At 33.0% G+C, this 20,643-nt stretch overlaps 1 protein-coding gene and 1 long non-coding RNA gene across 2 annotated transcripts; one reads left to right on the forward strand and one right to left on the reverse strand.

The window, feature by feature from the left end:
• LOC124454898 (choline kinase alpha-like) lies at window positions 1–8,163 on the reverse strand. The gene is made up of 8 exons (XM_047005651.1): window positions 7,784–8,163; window positions 6,747–6,987; window positions 6,266–6,399; window positions 5,461–5,568; window positions 2,981–3,089; window positions 2,299–2,390; window positions 1,849–1,930; window positions 1–310 (listed from the first exon to the last, which is right to left on the reverse strand). Exons 1-8 carry the CDS (start codon window positions 7,849–7,851, stop codon window positions 200–202), a joined length of 945 nt encoding a protein of 314 aa, XP_046861607.1. The 5' UTR covers window positions 7,852–8,163; the 3' UTR covers window positions 1–199.
• A 5,013-nt stretch (window positions 8,164–13,176) lies between these two features.
• LOC124454637 lies at window positions 13,177–14,463 on the forward strand. The gene is made up of 3 exons (XR_006951550.1): window positions 13,177–13,200; window positions 14,041–14,187; window positions 14,421–14,463. It is a non-coding gene; the product is annotated as an uncharacterized LOC124454637 (long non-coding RNA).
• The last annotated feature ends 6,180 nt before the right edge of the window (window positions 14,464–20,643 follow it).

Genomic DNA, 20,643 nt, shown 5'->3' on the forward strand with positions numbered 1-20,643 from the left:
TTTAAGCCCATTACTGTTTGTAATTTTTAAATTGAAAACAAACCCAGTTATTCAAGAAGACTTTGAATGAAGACCCAAACAAACAATTGTGTTGGTGGAGATAATTTACATACATGCTACATCTGAATGATATTCTCTCTAATCACCAAAAAATTAATTTCTCGATCATCCGCAACTTGTGACGGGCTCAAAATTCACCCTAAACATCACAATGGATTTTACCATTATCATGACGCAACTTGTCTCCAGGTTTCTCCTCGGAAAAATGCCTGAAATGATTTAAGCATTCCATTCGAAAAAGTGCGTATTCCTGAAAGAAAAAGAGAAGTAATCAAGCAGATGAAGACATATTAACTACACATCAACTTTAGCCTTAAGGAGGTCCATAACATCATCCCATTATACTGAAAAGGCAATCTTATTAAAATAATATTTACTAAGGATTAATTGAGACAAAATTTACTGCAAAAATGTAAACAAGTTTGTGTACATGTTAGAGGCCCCATTCAACGTGCAATAATGCACCAGTTAAACTGCATGCAAACAACTCTGTTTGTCTGTTTAGGTTTTTGATAAAATTTCCTATGAACATATTTTAATAAACAAAAAAAGGACTATTTTTTGTCTATCTTCTATAAAGCAACAAAAAAATATACGCTGCTTGGACTACAGGTCAGTTTTCAATTCCCTTTGCAAATGTGGAAAGTTGATCTCAGCTTAATCAATTAAATCAATTAAAGAGAATTTAGGATAGATAATTTCGCAGAACATGTTTTATTTCAAATAATACTGGGCAATGGTGATAAAAGGCTTGTAACTCACAGTTCTATTTTAAGAACTGTTTAAACTACCATCTTGCAGTTAATGTAATATTTGCGCAACATTTCCTATTTAAGTAGAGGTTCGCATTTCTCTAGATATTTTCTGACGTTTTTAAATACGTTGTTTGTGAGATTAATACGTTGTATGTGAGATTAATACGTTGTATTTGAGACTAATACGTTGTATGTAAGATTAATACGTTGTATGTGAGACTAATACGTTATATGTGAGACTAATACGTTGTATGTGAGACTAATACGCTGTATGTGAGACTAATACGCTGTATGTGAGATTAATACGTTGTATGTGAGACTAATACGTTGTAAGATTAATACGTTGTATGTGAGACTAATACGTTATATGTGAGACTAATACGTTGTATGTGAGACTAATACGCTGTATGTGAGATTAATACGTTGTATGTGAGACTAATACGTTGTATGTGAGACTATTACGTTGTATGTGAGATTAATACGTTGTATGTGAGATTAATACGTTGTATGTGAGACTAATACGTTGTATGTGAGACTAATACGTTGTATGTGAGATTAATACTTTGAATGCGATCCTTCGGTTAATAATACAGCTGGGAATTGTTTTATATTGATTTGATCATTAAATGAAATCCGTGCAAAGTGTTACGTTGCTTTGACGTTTGTCCACAGTAAGAGGTGCTCATTATGTACAAATTAGTAAGACAATGTGATGCGTAACGTATAAGAGATTATTGAATGGTAACCTCTGTTCTGAATAAATCCACGTGGAGAGAACTTAGTACAAAAGACCATGCATTTACACAAATGTTTGTAAAGAAATAACGCAAACTATATGCAAAAAGTTGATGAAGTGGTGGTGCACATTTCTAACATTGTTCGATGTAGATTGTTCCTTATAAGATATGGTATTTTAAAAATAGCAAATGGTGTTTAGGATACAATACCACGGTAAGACAATACAACAAGGAAAGCCAAATTCAGTAACGTGATGTAAATCTAACGGTAAACAACACTATTTAACTGTACTTACGAGATAACCAAAATTGATCGAGGATTTATAACTTTGAAGAATTGAAAACATTGCCCAAAAGAAATGAGAAAGAAGAGACAATCTATAGAAAAAAGAAAAACAAAGCTGATGTTATTTCAGAAATTTTTTAAAACATACGTAAAATTAAAACATTTATTCGCAGAAAAACATAACCGACGCCAATATGTAAGCACTTGCGTGCAATAAGTAAAAAGTTACTTGAATAGGCTGTGTAATAAAAGCCTATGAAGGTATACATAAAACCGACCTAAATTAAATGGCGTCATTAAACCCTAAACTGACGTATTCCAAAAACTGAACCTTAAATAAACGAGAACTAAGACAGTATAAATAAATCTGTCAAGACATACGTACTCATAGAAAACTAAGAATTTCCAAAATCTATCTTGCGCTATATTAATACAAGAGGACGATTGTTAAAATATTTACCTGTCACCTTCGTCGATAACTTTTTCAATCTCGTCTAACGTGACGTCAGTCGTTTCATTGTAAGCTTGTAAATACGCACGGACAAAAAATACCTGAAATTTCGAAGAGTTTAGAATAAGAATTTTTCACAAAATTTTTATTTCATGAGCCCGCGTCTTTCCGCTGACTTTGACCACCAAAATCCGCCATGTTTTTGACCACGGGCCGCGCGCTAATAATTTATAGTAATTTTGTTAACGTGTTCCCTCCAGGTCTTATAGAACTCAATGGAAATACCTCTACGGCTAAACACCGGGGACATCTACGGCAAAACACCGAGGGCAAACCTCTACGGCAAAACACCGAGAGAAATACCTCTACGGCAAAACACCGGGGTAAAACCTCTACGGCAAAACACCGAGAGGAAAAAGCAAAAAAAGCAAAGCAATCAAAAGCAAAAAAAAAACACGAGAAAAACAGAAATAAAGTACTGAGAATAGAGTTATAAAGCAAGGAAAAGCACAATCATCACATCATTAACACATGTTAGCTATAAATGTTGTAGTTCAAATCTAGCAATAATAGATAGCCACATTATAAACAGCAGATCATCCTTTTCATATGAACTATAGTTCGGGGGTTATTTTTCACCATAAAATTGTTTTTATCTTTTCTTAAATTATTACATATATTAGTGAATTACCTTTTGATCATAAGAAGGATATTTTGTGACGTCTCCGGTAAAAAAGGGATAATGTGGATGGTTATAATCAAATATCCATTCACTGAAATGATTACCAATATCGTATCCTCTGAATAAAAAAATAACAAATATTATAAAAAAGTTTGACAAGGTAAACAATGTTTAAAATAAAAGTTGATAAGTTTTGATGAAAAAAATAATTTAAATGTTCAAAAAGAAAGATAAGCAGCCGGCTGAAAAGCATTATGGGTACAATATGGTTGTTTTGTTGCCAGCTCTTCCCCTCCCTTGCTCAATTGTTTACTGCTTTAAAGCCCGCCGCACACTGGTGAACTTGCCGCGCGTACTCGTTATTCGTGACAAGTGTGATCGACAAAATTTCCTAGTGTGCGCGGAAGTTTTGAACAACATTTGTCATTCGTGACAGATGAGTCAAATATGAAACGCGCGTTTGTTTAATTTTGTCGATCACACTTGTCACGAATAACAAGTACGCGCGGCAAGTTTACCAGTGTGCGGCGGGCTTAAGTGAACAAACAAAACCCTTGCTATCATAATATTTGACAACTCTACGCAGCGCAAAGATGAAATAATATTCCAGATATAGAACTAAATGTCTCCTTTCTTCCTTCCTCATTTGCGGTTTAAACGAAAATTATCCTTCTCTCTTTTTTTTTCACACGAATTTTTGCCTCATCGAGATCTTCATTTGCTTTCACCAACAAGTTTCCTGTATGTATTTAAATTATATTTAACCTTTATTAAAAACCCATAATATTCACAATGACATAGTTGTAAATCTTTACCTGGTTGTACGTCATTATGGCAGAAGAAAACTGGTGATTGGCTGTTTTCAACCACGTGCCTAACACATCAACAACAAAATAACAATAATGTAAGCAACACTTAAATTCATTGATCCTAAAACATCTTTTTGGCACAAAAGTATTTCCAGTTTAATTAACTTTGTACATGGTTTGTGCATAGCATTTCAGCAGTTAATGTCTCATATTATATAATTCAATAAATTAATGATTTGTGATTATGTGAATTTAAAGTAATTAAAAAATCTATTGTTTTTATTCATTTAGTACTGTGGTTGATTGACTGTGTGTCCAAATAAGTAAGTACGTCATACAATTGCTTCCATATAATGTTCTTCTTTGTAAAAATTCTTACGTAAGGCTACGTAGTCCAAAGGCAGCATAATAAAAAAACCCGCATTAAAATAAGAAGCCATTATTATTCTATCAAGACGTTGATATTTGATCTTTATCTGGCATGAGGCATACAATTTTCATCATCACTGTCAGACTACTGGCTAGCAGTAGTAGTAGCTTAAACAGACAACGACAACCTAATGCATATGTATAAAAATAAGCATTCATTTATCACGTAAGTAATAAAAAAAGTTTTCTGTGTTTCTAAACGCGGGAAAGTTTGGAAGAAAAATTAAATTGCGTGGCAAGAACGAGCACGAATTGAGTACTTTCAATGAATTTCGAGTTGCTCCAAAACTTTCACAAGTACGTATTTCATTCATAAATTAAAACCAACATTAAAAAGACAAATTTAACGACATAATGCTTAAATTTTCTGTTTCCACGCAAACCACGCAATCTGCGATATTTTTGCGAGACTGAAAAAGAGTTTCTGAAACACGGGGTTTGCGAGCATTCAACCAATCAGCGCCAATCATAAATTTATTTTCAAAATACCAGAAAACCAAAGATTAAGACAACTTTAAAAAGGGAAAACCGTCAGTATCATCTACTTTTCTAGCTAATCCTACATCGTACGTACGCTCAGTCGTCACAATGTATGATCTCAATTATAATCACAAAATTTCTTTAAAGCACGATGGATATCAGACATTTTAAATGAACGACGAGTTTTTTTTATCGTAAACATGTTTCGGCATACTCGCCATCTCTCCACAAGCATTAAAGAACACACACATTCCGAAAAAAACTCACATATTTATAAACACCTTCACACTTCACCACATTGCAAATCAAAATACAACCATTCATGTTTTCGCATCTTAGACACCGCCAACTCTCCTTTTTCACTTAAACTGAAAGAAGCGCTCTACATTAAAAAGCTCAAACCAGACCTCAACAAACAAATATACCACATTAATACAATATTTAACCTGTAATATAATATCTAACACTAGTTCTGTAATTTGATACACTTAACGATAGTCACATACACATATATATATATCCTGTAAATAGCATAATCACCTTCATTCTATGTACTGAAAATGGCATAAGCATGCCGAAACATGTTTACGATAAAAAAACTCGTCGTTCAATTAAAATGTCTGAAATCACAAAATCATGTAAATACCCCACCTGTAGACACACTAGTTTCCCAACAAGCCCCCCCCCTGTGACCTCCCTAGTCCCCTAGTCGCCTTGTCTCTCTAGTCCCCATGACCGTTCTGTGTTTGAGTAGCAGACTATTTTCCATACCTGATAAATTTGAGAATTTCATCAATGTCAAATTTATGAAAAATTTCATCCAAGATCTTTAATTTATCAACATTGGAAAATTTAAGACCTTCAATTTCCTTCACAAATCTATCAAAAAAAATATAGTTTATGTACAATCAATGTATTACATACTGTACACTGTGATAAAATAATAATATAAGGAGATGGTGAGGTGATTTTGAACAATATGAAGTCTTGAATATATTTTAAAAAAGTTGTAACAGAAAGTGGGTTTACTTCAAAACTATTTCAGATTGGTGCAAAAGATTCAAAAAGTCAAACTCACATTTGAAGTGAATCCAAAAACCAAGTTCCTTCCTTTGAGAGAGGAAGTTTTAGCTTATGAAATGCAGCAACATGCTCAGCTATTTGTTGTTATAAACGAGGATACTGGACTTCCCGACTAGTCAATGCTCGAACCTTTAACAAATTATAACACAAGTAAATTAAACTTTGGTAAACAATGCAAAAACCAAGTTCCTTCCTTTGAGAGAGGAAGTTTTAGCTTATGAAATGCAGCAACATGCTCAGCTATTTGTTGTGATAAACGAGGATACTGGACTTCCTGACTAGTCAATGCTCGAACCTTTAACAAATTACAACACAAGTAAATTAAACTTTGGTAAACAATGCAAAAACCAAGTTCCTTCCTTTGAGAGAGGAAGTTTTAGCTTATGAAATGCAGCTACATGCTCAGCTATTTGTTGTGATAAACGAGGATACTGGACTTCCTGACTAGTCAATGCTCGAACCTTTAACAAATTACAACACAAGTAAATTAAACTTTGGTAAACAATGCAAAAACCAAGTTCCTTCCTTTGAGAGAGGAAGTTTTAGCTTATGAAACGCAGCTACATGCTCAGCTATTTGTTGTGATAAACGAGGATACTGGACTTCCTGACTAGTCAATGCTCGAACCTTTAACAAATTATAACACAAGTAAATTAAACTTTTGTAAACAATGCAAAAATTAATGTTGCGAAAATTTCAACTATTTAACAGTTTAATTTAAAAATTATAAATTCTTTCCAACACAAATGAGAATGAATTTATAATTTTTCTATACAGACTGTATAGTGAGCATGAAATAATCAATACTGATTACACTATTATCAGTGGAATACAAACTCAACTGTGCTAGAACAGATTTAAATTGATATTAAAGCTGGAAAGCTAGGGAACGTTCTTTCCATACAAGCAGGTGGTATACTCATTATAAAAAGATAAACTTTCCTTACATTAATTGCTGATTTTTTGCTACTTACATTAGGAATAAACTGTTCAAGTCTTCCTTCAGGAAATATACCATACAACTCTGGTGCCATCTTTTTTTCAGCTAAAAGGCCACAAATGATGCATTCCTCCATCATGCGAACATTGTTGTCAGACCAATCTGCATAGAATGCACCATATAGCCGAAGCAGTGCTTTGTTCACACCATCAGGATTTGAATTTGCATATTCATGTGGCAGAGAGCACAGAAACAAATGATTCGTTAATCCACCACTGTAATTGTTAAAAGCGTATTGGTTAAAATAATCACTCAAACTATGATTTCATCTCCTCTGAGAGGTAAGTTTATCAACAAAAGAGCGATAGACATGCATAGAGGTAAGATCAGAGCATTGGTTAAAGAAATATACAAAATAAGCCCATTCTTAGATTAATCATATCTCACAAGATCTTTTCTTCCGGAAATTAATTTCTAAATCAAAGGCACTATTATGAAGGTACTTTGCATATAAAGCAAGGATGCTTATTTTATTTCACACATGTATTCTGCCTCCACCCCTGAACAAAACTAAAACAACTTTGAACAAGAAAATATCAGACATAAAAAATATGAGACGTGGAAGTTGGAAATTACAAAAAAATTAACTGCACTTGAGAAATTTTACCACTTTCATGGACAGACACCAGAGAATTCTGCAATTGCAGAATTCTGTGTTTATTTGGCTAGCATAATTGCTGGAGAAATTTCTACATATTAAGATGAACCTAGACTTTAGGTGTGGCCTTTTACACACCCAACATATCTTTTTGAAATCCATCACACTTTGCAATCTGCAGCCTTGCTAAACTGCAGAAAATCTTGCATATTGCATCGAAACATATAAATCTTGAGAAGAAATTTAGTGTGGCAGCTAACACAAACAGCCCAGTACTCTTTAAAATGTTGGCAATAGACATATAGAGAATATTTTCACCTTGAATATCATTGAGAACATTTTACCATTAAATAAATGTCGCCCCATCTAAACAATATAGTTCTTACAGTTACGTATTTGAAAATTGTACTTACTGAATTCGTTCAATTTCAAAATGTTGTGGACTGATTTTCTTCCATTCCCACCGAGATATTTTCGACATAAATTATAGCCGAAATCTTTGATCTTAGCGTCAACCATTTTTCCAGAAAGAAAACAATTTTTCAAACTACGCAGAGCTTTGAAGCGAAGCATGGTCGAAACCAGCCAAGCAACAACGCAGTCATTTTAGTGATGGCTTGAGAAATGAGTCGAATTTACTCAGGAAATGACAACAATCACTGATTCTACGGTCGTTGAAGGTCGATCATGAGGTCGTTTGGTAAAATGAGGTGTAAAATTGCAAGAACTTTGCACAAAGTACATGCAACAAATGACATGATTCAACGTAAACAAAGCTTTAGCCATGTGATACTTATTCATTCGTGCACAGAAGGCGGTATATCATTTCCTAATATGAAGTGACGTGTAAACTTCATCCGTCAACATCACAATATCATATGCAACAAAACTAATCGTGAAAACGCAGAGCCAAAGGACTTCTAGAAAACGATTAACGTGGTAATGAAATGTGCTTTTGTCTCTGAAAACGACTACCGCTAAGGTTGTCGAAACGTCAGTCAACAACAACAAAAACAGTCCTTCGCAGGACTATACCAACCTGGACGATCTACATTTACAAACTTGTAACGATACTCCCGGGTTCAAACCATTTACTTGAAATGTGCATTGCTTACAGTAATAATATTAAGTAATTAAATTATCATCGTTTATTAGTAATTGTAATATTACAAATGATTAGTGATAGCAAGAAATGTACTGCAACCAGTGGCGTAGCTAAGAATTTCTTTAGACGGTGCAGATAGATAAATTTTCCTACAACAGGGCGTGGCAACTTGGGCGTGGCTAAAAGAAATGTATTTTTTAAAAATGGGGTTTAAAAACTGTGTACAATTGAATATACATACGGCTTTACCATTTTAAATAAACCAAGTGCAACAAATGTGAAATAACAAATAATTATTAAAAAATTCTTCTAGTTTCCTCGTTCAAAAAAGGCATTTGAAGTTCTCGAATGGAAATTTTCGAATTAATTTCTCGCGGTTGATGAAAATACACGCGAGATTCGAAAGGCGCTTTATTTTTGTGAAAACAATCAAAAATAGTTTTATCCAATCTGAATGAATGAGAAAAAAATTTTAGCCAATCCGCATCGCGTTTTAGCATTCAAAAATATGACGAATGCTTAGATAAGTGTCCTAGCATAGGTTTTGAGAAATATTTGCCACAAAACCTAAAAACATTCGCATTTTTCATATGCATAGAAATGCATTTTAATGTAAAAAAACTGCAAAAATGCAGTAAAATTATTCATGACAAATGAGATGTATTTTTTCGTGGTCTTCCATGTACTTATAAGATATTTATGGTTTTGTGAAAGTGTTTATGTTAACGGTCGTTAATTTGTATTGAGAGTTGCCTACCTTATCAAAATATAAGACCTTTAAATCCATACAAACGTGTAACTCACGCGAGATAGTCCACGTAACAAACATTGCATATAAATCACGAAATATACTTACTACATAAATCGATTGCATAAAAAACATAAACAGATTTCTGGGCCGCCAAAGGTATGACATGCAATACTAGAAAGTTTCTACCTGTGAATCTGTGAATGAAAGTGAACTAATATCTTCTACAATCTCGGGGAGAAACTGAAATATTCTCTGTTGGCGTTGTACAATTCCTCGTCATTGACATTCTATAGAGTACTCTTCTCATAACACTCCATCCGTATTTACAAACTTTGCACAGTACACTTTGAATCTTCTTGCATGCAAATCTCTTGTGGTGATTGCTTCCTCTTCACTTTCAAAATCAGATTCCTCGTCCTAAAGCAAAGACACTGGCATGTATTATTTCATGTCTTTAGCAAGATCATGAACATTTCCCACTACTATATACCACTTGAGCCAACGAGCTTAAACAGTGTAAGTATGATTCATCGATATTTCTTTAAACAACATCTCCAGAAGACTCGGTTTTGTTACTCGATTGTTTTGGTATTGAAACCTCGTCTTCGCCAGGGGTATAGAGCTTTTATCGTCGTCAACATGCTTGGAATCATTCGTATTTTCTTTGGTCCACGAGTCACATTCCAAATTCTCGAGTGTACGCTAGATGCTTCAACTAAGTTCAATTTCATCAAGCTTTCTTCAACCTACAAACGACTTAAATACCAATAACTTAACAACGAGTTACTTAAAACATACCCACGTGTTACCAATATCTCAACAAGTTACCAATAACATACCAACGAATTACCATCGAGTTACCGCTAGCAACCTACTTTTTAGTCTACATAGCTACATTGCTTAAAGCTCAACAGCAAGTTTGCGAACTATTCTCAACACAGTAAAAAATTCATCAAAAAGATATGAGGCATTTTAAACACTAAAACGGATATAAGTCAAAATGTAAGAAATCATCGACGGCTGCAGCTGCTTTTCTTATTCAAGGAGATAAAAAGGAAATTTATATTTTGATACAAACACACAACATTTGAAAGCTCAGATACTGTTCTTTCATTATGGTAAAAAATCACGAAAACCTATTTAGTTATTTAATATTAGTTATGCACCAGAGCGAGCTGAAGTTGGGTTGCTTTTTGCGACACAGTTTCAGTAAATACAACACCAAGTCCAAATAAAAATCCATCTGCCAATCAATCAACACGAATAAAGACTGTAGAGATTCATGTCATTGTAAAGACTAAGCAACAAACTCTACGATAAAATACATAATGTTCACTACAGATATTATCATTATCGTCATGAAATCATCACTTTATTCAAAGAATAAGAAAATCCTTTCCAATCTTTCCAAACAACACCTTTGTACCAAGATGCAGAAGGTTGATAATTGCCATGATAATAATACCCATTTAGGTTGGCAACCCTAACGAATCAAATAAGAAACTAGCCCGGCAAAGTCGGCCAGCCCGGCTCATATGAACAGGCCCTAAACTAAATTTATAAAAATTCTTCATGGTTTGATTTTCATTTCACTAGTTTTCACGTTATTAAAACCAAGCCAAGCAAGATTTTTACCATTTAGGTTGCTATAATAACAATTTTTATACCACCAAGCACCTTGCCAGTAAGCAGCGCAGTTTCCTTCATCATCGGAATCTTTTGTTGAAAACGCCGTGTCTTTATGATAGCTCAATGCATCCCTAACATTTCCTGAAAAGTAGTAATGGCTCTTGAGCTCTGTCGTGATCTGTATTTTAAAGTACACATGAACACATTTTGGTGTTAATTATTCTGATAGATCTTAAAAAGGTTATTTAGAAAATTCTAAATTTCATTTTGGGTATTTAAATTTCATTGTTTCTATGGCCTGATTTAGACACAGGACTCGACCAAAAAGAGAACTCATTGAATTTATGTTATGTATAAATTTTTTTAGTCCAGGCTTACAATTTTACATGCTTTACAAGAACAAATCTTTTCATCTCATGGAAAATTACAAATATACCTATTTTTGCGCTGTGATGCTTGCGCCATTCACTTCCTTGGTTATATAAAGACAAAACAAAAGAAATTCGATGTAAAAGTGCCAAAATACGAGCTGTCCTTGTAGATAATATGCAGACAATCGTTCATCTTTCGCATGAAATTAAATTCTTCTATTAAAGATAATCTTGACAATGTATGGTAAATTTTTTAGCTGTAAAGGTGGTATCTTTGTTGTGATTGACATTCTTTACCATTACTAGCAACGGAAACTTAAATATTTCTTACCCCCTTTTGCAGGTGCCAGGGTCTTTATGCAAAAGCAAACTTTGATTTAAATAATTTAAAAGCCTAAAGCAGTGTTTCAACAAGACAAAAATACTTTTTTAATAATGTATCACTGTTTGTTAAGCTCTATTATGAGTTTAAAAGTAAAGAAATACACAAAAATGCATTTTCCAGTGTATGATCCAGTGTAATGATATGATCCAGTGTAATGACGCCAAGGCGCGAAACTTTATAAGATTATTCAACTACATAATGAAAATCATGTTAAAACCACGAGAAGTTAAACTTGAATCCTAACTTCATTAGTATTTTCTCTGATAGCATAATTTTTAATTTTGTAAATATGCATTAAAGATGACCTTTAAGCGAAAATCTAAAAGGTAAGAATTCTAAAATTTGTCACTTGATTCCAATTTGTACTATCACTACTATGGTATGGCATATGGGTGAAACATGTTTTACTGTTGGTTGACAATATTGGTGATTAATAAAGCAGGGACGATTTTCATATTAGAATTTATAATTTTTATTGCCTATTATGTTATATTTTTTAGATGATAATCGTCCAGCTTTGTGTAGTCCTGAAAAGAATTCTTGGTGTTGGTGTGTTACTTGACTCTGATGATCAAAGGATGTCAAAATATCAATCATTAACAACACCAACAGTCATTTTCAGGACTGCTCGAACCTTGAAGATCTACATCTACAAGCATTTAGCTTTACTCATGTTTTATTTTTCACCATCATCTCTTGTAGGAAAGGGAGAAAAAATGTTAATTATACTGATATGAGCTCCAATTGTGAAAGTGATGGTAATGTATTGTACATACAGTGATCTCATAGCTACGTAGCTATTAATGAAAATTATAATTGCTCTGTTTTACAGTAAAGTATGTGGTTATACACTCTGGTTTACATAGGTAGGAGAAGGGTACATTTTATATTGGATCAGTTTACATGTACCTACATAGACACTGTTCAAAAAAATACTGATGCAACAAATGTGAATGTAGTCCCCACAATTATTTACTGGCTGCATGATTGATCTAGTGCACTATTAAACATTTTACATTATTTTATTGTGAAAAAGTTGAGATTATTAATTTGGTAGACATGCAATAAATATACACAGGGATCCATACTTTACTTCCTTTTCAATGTCATGCCTGCATGTTCTATAGATTTCTCTTGTTTTAAATTGCTAAGTTTTTGTATTTATGACTTCATGATATGTTTCAGATGATTTTGAAGTTGATTTTGAACCACAAACAAAGAAGGCGAAGCATAAAGAGAAGGAAATGAACAAAGAGAAGAAAGGCGAGAGAAGGTGTGACCCAAAAATAGATTTTTAATTTTGGCTAAAGGGCATCATGCTGTTTTACACAGATATTATAGTAGATCTCTAATCCTTTATAAGCCTTTGTTTTGCCTTGTATAATCCAATGTACACACTAATTTCTTCAATGTGTGATACAACAACGTCATGAGATTTTTTTCTATTGTAAGGCCTTCCGTTCGTGAAAAGTTGTACCAAAGAGATATAGAAAAAGCAATTGAAATGTCACTAATAAATACACCTTATGACAGAAAAGATAATGATGTTGGAAAAAATGAAATCAGTCATATCAAAATAAATAGTGAAGGTATCGGTATGTAAAATTATAAATGACACTGTGAAAAGTGATTACATCATTAAAGAGGATTAAAGGTTGGGAAGCTGCCCTAATCTACGCAGTAATGAAGTAAATCCAATTAAAACAATGATTTTAGAATTTTTTTATTGTTAAGCATTATATAATGCTGTCTTACATTGACCTCAAATTTACATTTTTAGTAAGACTCTTTTTCCCCATCACAAAGCCCTTAATTTTAAACTCATAATGTTTACAGAGTAATCAGTCAAAAGCAAAAGTTTTGAAAATGACAACTTTGTTATACTGTCCTAAATGAGGACAGAGAAGGATTTTCTCAGAGTTTTATAAACTAGTCACCACTCTTAGTGGTCTGAATTTAGCTGTTGAATTTAGGCACATAGTAGCATATATCCATCAATCACAGTTATAACTGGGTAGCCTTAAAATTAGGAATGTTTAAAAGTGCGGACATATGAAGGTGTGTATGGATGAAGGTGTGTAGGTATAAGGGTGGGTATTTATAAAGTTAAAGATGTATCAAGTTGTGGATGCATGAAGGTTTGGATGTATTATGGTGGGGATGTATGAAAGTATGGTGGGGATACATAAAGGTGGAGTGGGGATTTATGAAGGTGGTGATGTATGGATGAAGATAGTGATGTACCTATGAAGATAGTGATGTGTTGCATGTAGTACTACTTTTAATGGTGTGATGAACTTTCTAATTGACTTTTTGCATGGTATTGTAGTGTGTGATTCAAAATGAAAATACATGATCATTATTATGTAAGATGCAGTACCATGTACATATAATGCTGATTGCTCTCTTACTCATTTAATCTAATTAAGATGATGATGCACGTGACACCTGCGATAAGAGTAGTGCTAAAGTGAACAAGATTCATGACAATGATGTCGAAAGTGATTCCAATGAAGAGAAAATTGCGAACCTGAAGAACGGCAAGAAAATATCTGGTTGGAGTCATATGTTTTCCGGTAGGCTTTATTTTTGTATGTATAAAAATTGTCATTGATTTCAAGTGTCCTATTTACATATAATGAAATAACCAGAATGCAGTTGGCATGATTATACAATCAAAATATCAAAACAGTTTGATACATACGTAATTGCATTTGCTCGCAGCTTGTCTTTCGTGTTATTCTTACTAGTTTTTCTTCTGACGAGTGCTTATAATAACAAATTTTTGATACACATTTGTTTTAAAAAGAGTCATCCGACTACAAATGCACCCCTGTTGTTGGTACAAAGGAGAAAAAGTCATCACCTATAAATTCTTCCAAAGAGAACTTTGGACATTTGAAAAATGAAGGGAAAATTTCCACATTTTCTTGCGTTGGTACAAAGGAGAAAAAGTCATCACCTATAAATTCTTCTAAAGAGAGCGTTAAGCATATGAAAAATGAGGAAACAATCTCAACATTTTCTTCACCTAAACTGTTTACCAACAAAACCAGCGGTTTTTTTTTCTTGGTGGTGTTAAAATTAAGAATCGAGGTCCGCCATTACGTGTAGGACTATGAAGAAACCATAAGGTTAAACCACTTCACAATAACGTTACGCATTCTCAATAACAACTTACTTACACCAAAATATTTTATCTCTGTTTTAATAAAATATGTGAAATGAGTTGTAGGTGATTTGTAAATATTTCATTGTATAATAAACATTGTAATTATACACTAAAAAAAAAATTCAAAACATGTCGTTATGGCCAATTGTTAGAGAGTGTAAAGTCAATCTATGAAAACCACCAACTAAATAGTATTTGGTAAGCCTTCCTCCAGCCATGCTATATACCTATGAAGGATTTTTTAGGCTTTCACGTGATAATTTCCCCAAGCAATGTGGGTACTCTCCCACAGTTCATTCTTGGGATTTTAGTTTTGGATCATAGTTTCCACAGTTCTTACTCTCTACATAGTCACTGACATTTCTTTAGCTGTAACCCACTTCACTAGCTAGTTCGCTTTTGGAGTAGCATTTATCTTTTGACCTTACCAATACCATTCCACGACATTCAACATTGATTCGTGGCTTTGGACGTATAATTCAGTAAATTGTCTAGAATCTCTTTATCCACTAAATAATTTTTCTTTCACTAAGTGCTGTTGGAATGAAGTTCGAGTATATATGTCTTAAAGTGAATGATTTGAGCCTGGGAACTCTGAAGATGACTACCGCTAAGGTTGTCGAAACGTCAGTCAACATCAACACGAACAGTCCTTAGGACTTTGTAGTCATGGGGGATCTACATCTACAAACATATATATACGTCAAATGTCATTTGTGACTGTTGTGGGACATCTAACCGTGGTTAAATATGATTAACAACAAAATGTAAATTTGTATTATAAGCTATAACGTCTTCCTATATAAAAAAGAAAATTGATCAGTTTATTTTGACAGTTGAATGGCGAAATTATACGGACTATTATAAATTGTAAGGGAGAGAAAGTCGTTTGAAACTTAGTTTTTGGCTTGCGCTTGTAGCCAACCATTGTATCATTTGCATATTTAAATTATTGGTTCTCTCTTGCACATTAAGTATATAACTTTCACGCAAATGCCCTCAAGAGCGTTAACTGTACCTCATAAAAATGTTTCTACCTTTTTCAAAATTATTTCTGATTCATTTTTGTATACAATACGTAATACAATTATATGTCTTTCAATACTGGCTCCTTAAACTTATCCATACTAAATTCCATCACTATTGTCTATAAAATGATTTAAAAATGGCAGGTTTGCATGTCTATCCTACGACATAAAACTTTTTGCCATTAACCCTAAATGATGCCCAAGTATTGACATGCAAAAACTGGTATTTGCGATAGATTTCAATTGTCTCGGTTGCCTGTTTTGACCAAAACTCCCCAGTGATCTCAAATATATATGTATGTTCTATTTTGGTTGCTCCTAACAGTCGATTCATTTCAATTGAATTCATGATCCACGTTTAGATATACTAAAAGCATAGAAACCTACATTGTCATGTATTTTTAAGCTTTTGTAAGTTACAAGAAAAATATGCATGTGTATATGTTTTCAAAGCTCCTTTGTCGAGGCATCCTTGTAAAAATCACAATTTTGAAATATGTTTTTCCATATCTGTACATTATCATACATTAGGGCATTGTCAATCGCTTAAAAAATGTTTTGGGATAAAGAAACAACAGTCTCAACCTCAAGGCCAAAATATGTCAAAATGTCATTATACGAAGTTTGCATTTTTGTATACAATACGTAATACAATTATAAGTCTTTCAATAATGACATGAAAAAATTTTCTTTGAGGAACATAAATGCGCAAACCTGGAGAAGAAACTATAGTGGTTCATGAAGAAAAATGAAGGAGACGAAGGAATTTACATGCATTACAAAACAACATCTATTTATATACCGTAATATGTCAATTAGTTGGGATAATTACTAATTTGACTGAAAATCGATTAAGTGCAACCGCTTACAACAGTTTATCATGTTGTTTGTGAAAGTTGTTTTGGTATTCACCTCCGCTAACCAAAGGTCGTAAATGTGTCTTCATATACAAGAGGTCTTAGCTTTTGAGAAGTGTCTAAGTTTTTTGACTGTATACGATTTTTCTCATACTGTATCAACCCTAAATATGGTTTTCAATTATTATTTGGTATATTTATGAATATATAAAAAATTTTTATTCAAGTTGTGTGTTTCTTAGTCAAATGATTTTCGACAGATTAGAGTAGAATTATTACATTAAAGATCAGCCGGTATAAAGACAGTGGAGGTAGTAGTTGTATAGAAGTAAAACATTAGTGATCGAACAGTATAAAGTTAGGACCATGGACGCTAGGCTCATCTTTGCTCTCATTTTCCTCTGTTTTACGATTATCGTAAATTTTTCAAACTAATAGTTTATTTTCATTCAGTTAAATTCACTTTATCTCCTCGATAAAAAGCAACTTTTAAATTTATGTATAGTGATTATGAATATGTTAATTAAGGATTGTGCTTGACTCTCAATTAGAATAATATCAATAGGTAAATTGAAGACTTGTTAACAGTATTTTGTCTTTTGTAATTAAATCCATATGTACGCTTTACGTACCTTTTTTCTTAATCTGCCCGTACTCGCACGGTCAGCGGCTAATCACTATGTGAAATGTGGTTGTATCTAACATCTTTTAGTAACATCGGGCATCGCATAATAAGGCCTGTTTCAAGCGTTGAATTTTGCATTTTCTCGAATACAATTTGGCGCTCGCGTTTTGCTTACAACAAAGTCTGGAACGCGATAAAGGAAAGACGTCGTGTAGTATTATTGAAAGAATAACAATCAACGTTGAATAAGGGTTGCTGCATTTTTCAAAACAAAGTAGAAGTGCTTTTACAACAGATATTTTTAAAATACGTTGCCTCAGACTAGTTAAAATATACAAAGCATGTTCAATTTTTTATCTTCTTTGCTTAGCTTGCGATATAACATGACAATGCAAGTCTGTAATTGTTTACCGTGTTTAAATTTGAGCTTTTCGCCATATTAAAATATCTATTTTTACCATAGATGTAGTAGTCATAGGTACGTACATATTATATGTATGCGCGTTGGGCAATCATGATTATTCAATATGGCGGCGTCAACAGGGCAGAAGATATGTAGATTGTATTACAAAAATGAGGTGTTTCGCAGTTCTTGCCATTGTATTGTATCGAAATTTGTCCAATCAAAGTTTATTTGAAAAAGGAACATACAGCGATTATTTTAAGCATGTATTTGAGTGAATTCAATAAAAACTCGCGAAGTTATCCACCGATAACAGTTTGTGTAAAATGGTCACTTGGTCAATTCCTGCGTTTATTGCCAGAAATATTGTACTTTGTTTACATCCAGCTTTTTCAACTTGAGTAGTGTATCATGCTCTTCAAACAGAACATTCAGACAATTTTACTGGTTCATTTGTCTTCATCGATTGAACATGAACTATTTGCTAATCTGTTCAGTAAAGTTCCAATCAATAAATTGTGAATACGAGGAAACTTACTTTTCATACGAAATTGGTCGTACAGCTGTCGTAAAATTGCAATGGATAAAAGTCATATAACAAAGCGCAGTTTAAATACAGATTGCCTTTAAAGTACTTGCACTGATTTTTCCGTTGCATGCATATTTAATCAGTTTGTATCAGTTTCCTTTCTTTCAATGAAACAACAGCAACACACACCTCTCAATAACGTCCATAGATTGCTTTGTGATGTTTTCTTCTGAAGATGTAATTGTTGGGTTCAATAGTCCGTTGAGGATAAATTAATTTCCAGACATCCAATGCAGTTTTCTTTTGTCGCACCCTCCAAAATAAGACACTGTGTCACACTCAGTTAATGGATGGAACAATAGCTGGCTTAAAGATCTTTTAAAGCTAGGAAAGCTTGCTATGTCTTATACTGGGACATTTTTAAATTTTCTTTTCCGAGCCATAAATTATTCAAAGTTTTTCAAAATCGATAACATTCTCCAGTGAATCTATATTGAATGCAAGATAAGATATTCCGTAGAAAATCAACTTTATTTGTTGTCTCAAGCTGTTTCGGGAAGTAGAAGAGAAAGTCGGTGGTAATTTATCTTTAAATATTCATAAAAGTATTGGCGGAAGCATTTTTTCGATAGCAGCACTATAAACCACCTTGTGACATGCAGTACGAAGTATATAATTAAATCCATCTGTTTTTAAATGACGTGTCATGCTCTATGATATTGTCGTGTTGAACAATCACTTTGATTAGTCTGCTTTGTGGCATGTTCATAGCTGCTCGATAAAGATTGTTGCATAGGTTGGTTTTTGTAGTAAGTCACTTTTTGAAGTATCTTTTACTTTGCTGGCAAAGTATGAACGCCAAACCAAAACAGCAGTCAATCTTTAACAAAGGAGTTTTGGCCTTATTTTTCAAATAGATTTCTTAGTGTGTTTGTTGTTCAGTTATTTTTTCTGCATCAGGTTTGTGATTGCATGGTTTGAAGAGAAGTCAATAGATCGAGTGACATCTAAATGTCCACAAAAAACGACATTAGCAACGAACTCTTTGTAACAAATAGTTTACATTGCTACATGACGACATATTTTATTAAAATGACCTCTGTCAACTAGTGAAAGTTTAACTCTGTAATATATCAAAAACTATTCGGTTGAACAATAGCAAAATTATAATGAAATTTCTTACTTTGCAGAGATTCATACATTGTAAATATAGTCAATTGGAAATTTACAAAACAGCTTTTCAGCTGCTAGAAATAAAAACTTATTTATTCTCCCACACAAATAACTTTTAAAATTTCAATATTAAAGCAGCAGGCAAAGCGTTTCTTATATGCTGTGTAAATGCAAGAGAAATATTATAAGGCATCATGCATACAGAATTTTCTAAATTATTTTTGGATATATGTTAAAGCATAAAAGATGAATAAATTGGGTTCATTGATACCTGACGAAGCAAAATTTATTAGAAACATGATGAATAAAGTACAATCTCTAAAAAAGCATGTTAGAGCCATATCTACGTCGTATGACTTCTCTAACTGGCTTCTCAAACCTAAAAATTCACAACTCTTGTTGACGTTGCGTGACTCAAAGAAGAAAACGAACAATATTGCGTGTCTTCGTGAAAATTTGAATGCAAATTTGAGGCATGCTAATAAATTTACGTCAATGGAATTAAGCTGTATAATAATTTAAACGTTAAAAAGAATCTTTTTAAAAGGTGTTTCTATCTTTTTGCAATCAGTATTAAATATTCCCTATCACACAATCTGACTCAAAAGCAACGTAGCAAAAGAGGCATTTCTTTGCAGATTTTTTTACAGAAAGCGTTTTTTTTTGTAGAAACTGAATAAAGTTGAGAGAACGTTTTTGCATTCAATGAGAATGTAATATTTTTAAAAACGAATTGTAGAAAAACCATTATTATTTTTAGTAAAATTGTTCAAAAGTATAAACTAACCATGTTCATTTATACTTATTGCACAAGTAATGAGCCCAAACAACTTAGATTTGACATTATGTTAATAAGACACAAACATACCTAGTACGCCAAAATTTCTGATAGAAAACTAAAAAAGTATGTGGAGAAACTTTGTTTTGATTCATTTAGTGAAAACGAAAGAACACTTACCTGTATGAGGATTGTATTTTATGAAAAAGGGAGTCCTAAATATTCTCTGAAAATGTTTATGGGAGGGGGGTCGTAAGCATTAAATTGCCTTTTTTTGTCCTTCTCTTCCGAATGTTGAGAGAGGAAAGGGAATTAATACTTCGAAATGAGCTAAATTTGTTAAAAATTAGAAATTAAAATCATGAGAAATGTGATGTATAAAGATAATTACCTAAGAATCCAGCCTTGTTTGAGTTTGATGTTCTTTGGAAAGTTTTATGTTAGGTTAAGTAAAAAGGGGGTAAATC

The sequence above is a fragment of the Xenia sp. Carnegie-2017 genome, unplaced genomic scaffold, assembly GCF_021976095.1.
Source record: "Xenia sp. Carnegie-2017 unplaced genomic scaffold, XeniaSp_v1 HiC_scaffold_3, whole genome shotgun sequence".
Lineage (NCBI taxonomy): Eukaryota > Metazoa > Cnidaria > Anthozoa > Malacalcyonacea > Xeniidae > Xenia > Xenia sp. Carnegie-2017.

Coding starts and splice junctions, on each gene's coding strand:
- LOC124454898 (XM_047005651.1), bottom strand. CDS start 7,851: ATGTCGAAAATATCTCGGTGGGAATGGAAGAAAATCAGTCCACAACAT. Junction 6,988..7,783: donor TTTGAAATTGAACGAATTCA/GTAAGTACAATT, acceptor TAACAATTACAG/TGGTGGATTAACGAATCATT. Junction 1,931..2,298: donor GTTATCGACGAAGGTGACAG/GTAAATATTTTA, acceptor TTTTTTCTATAG/ATTGTCTCTTCTTTCTCATT.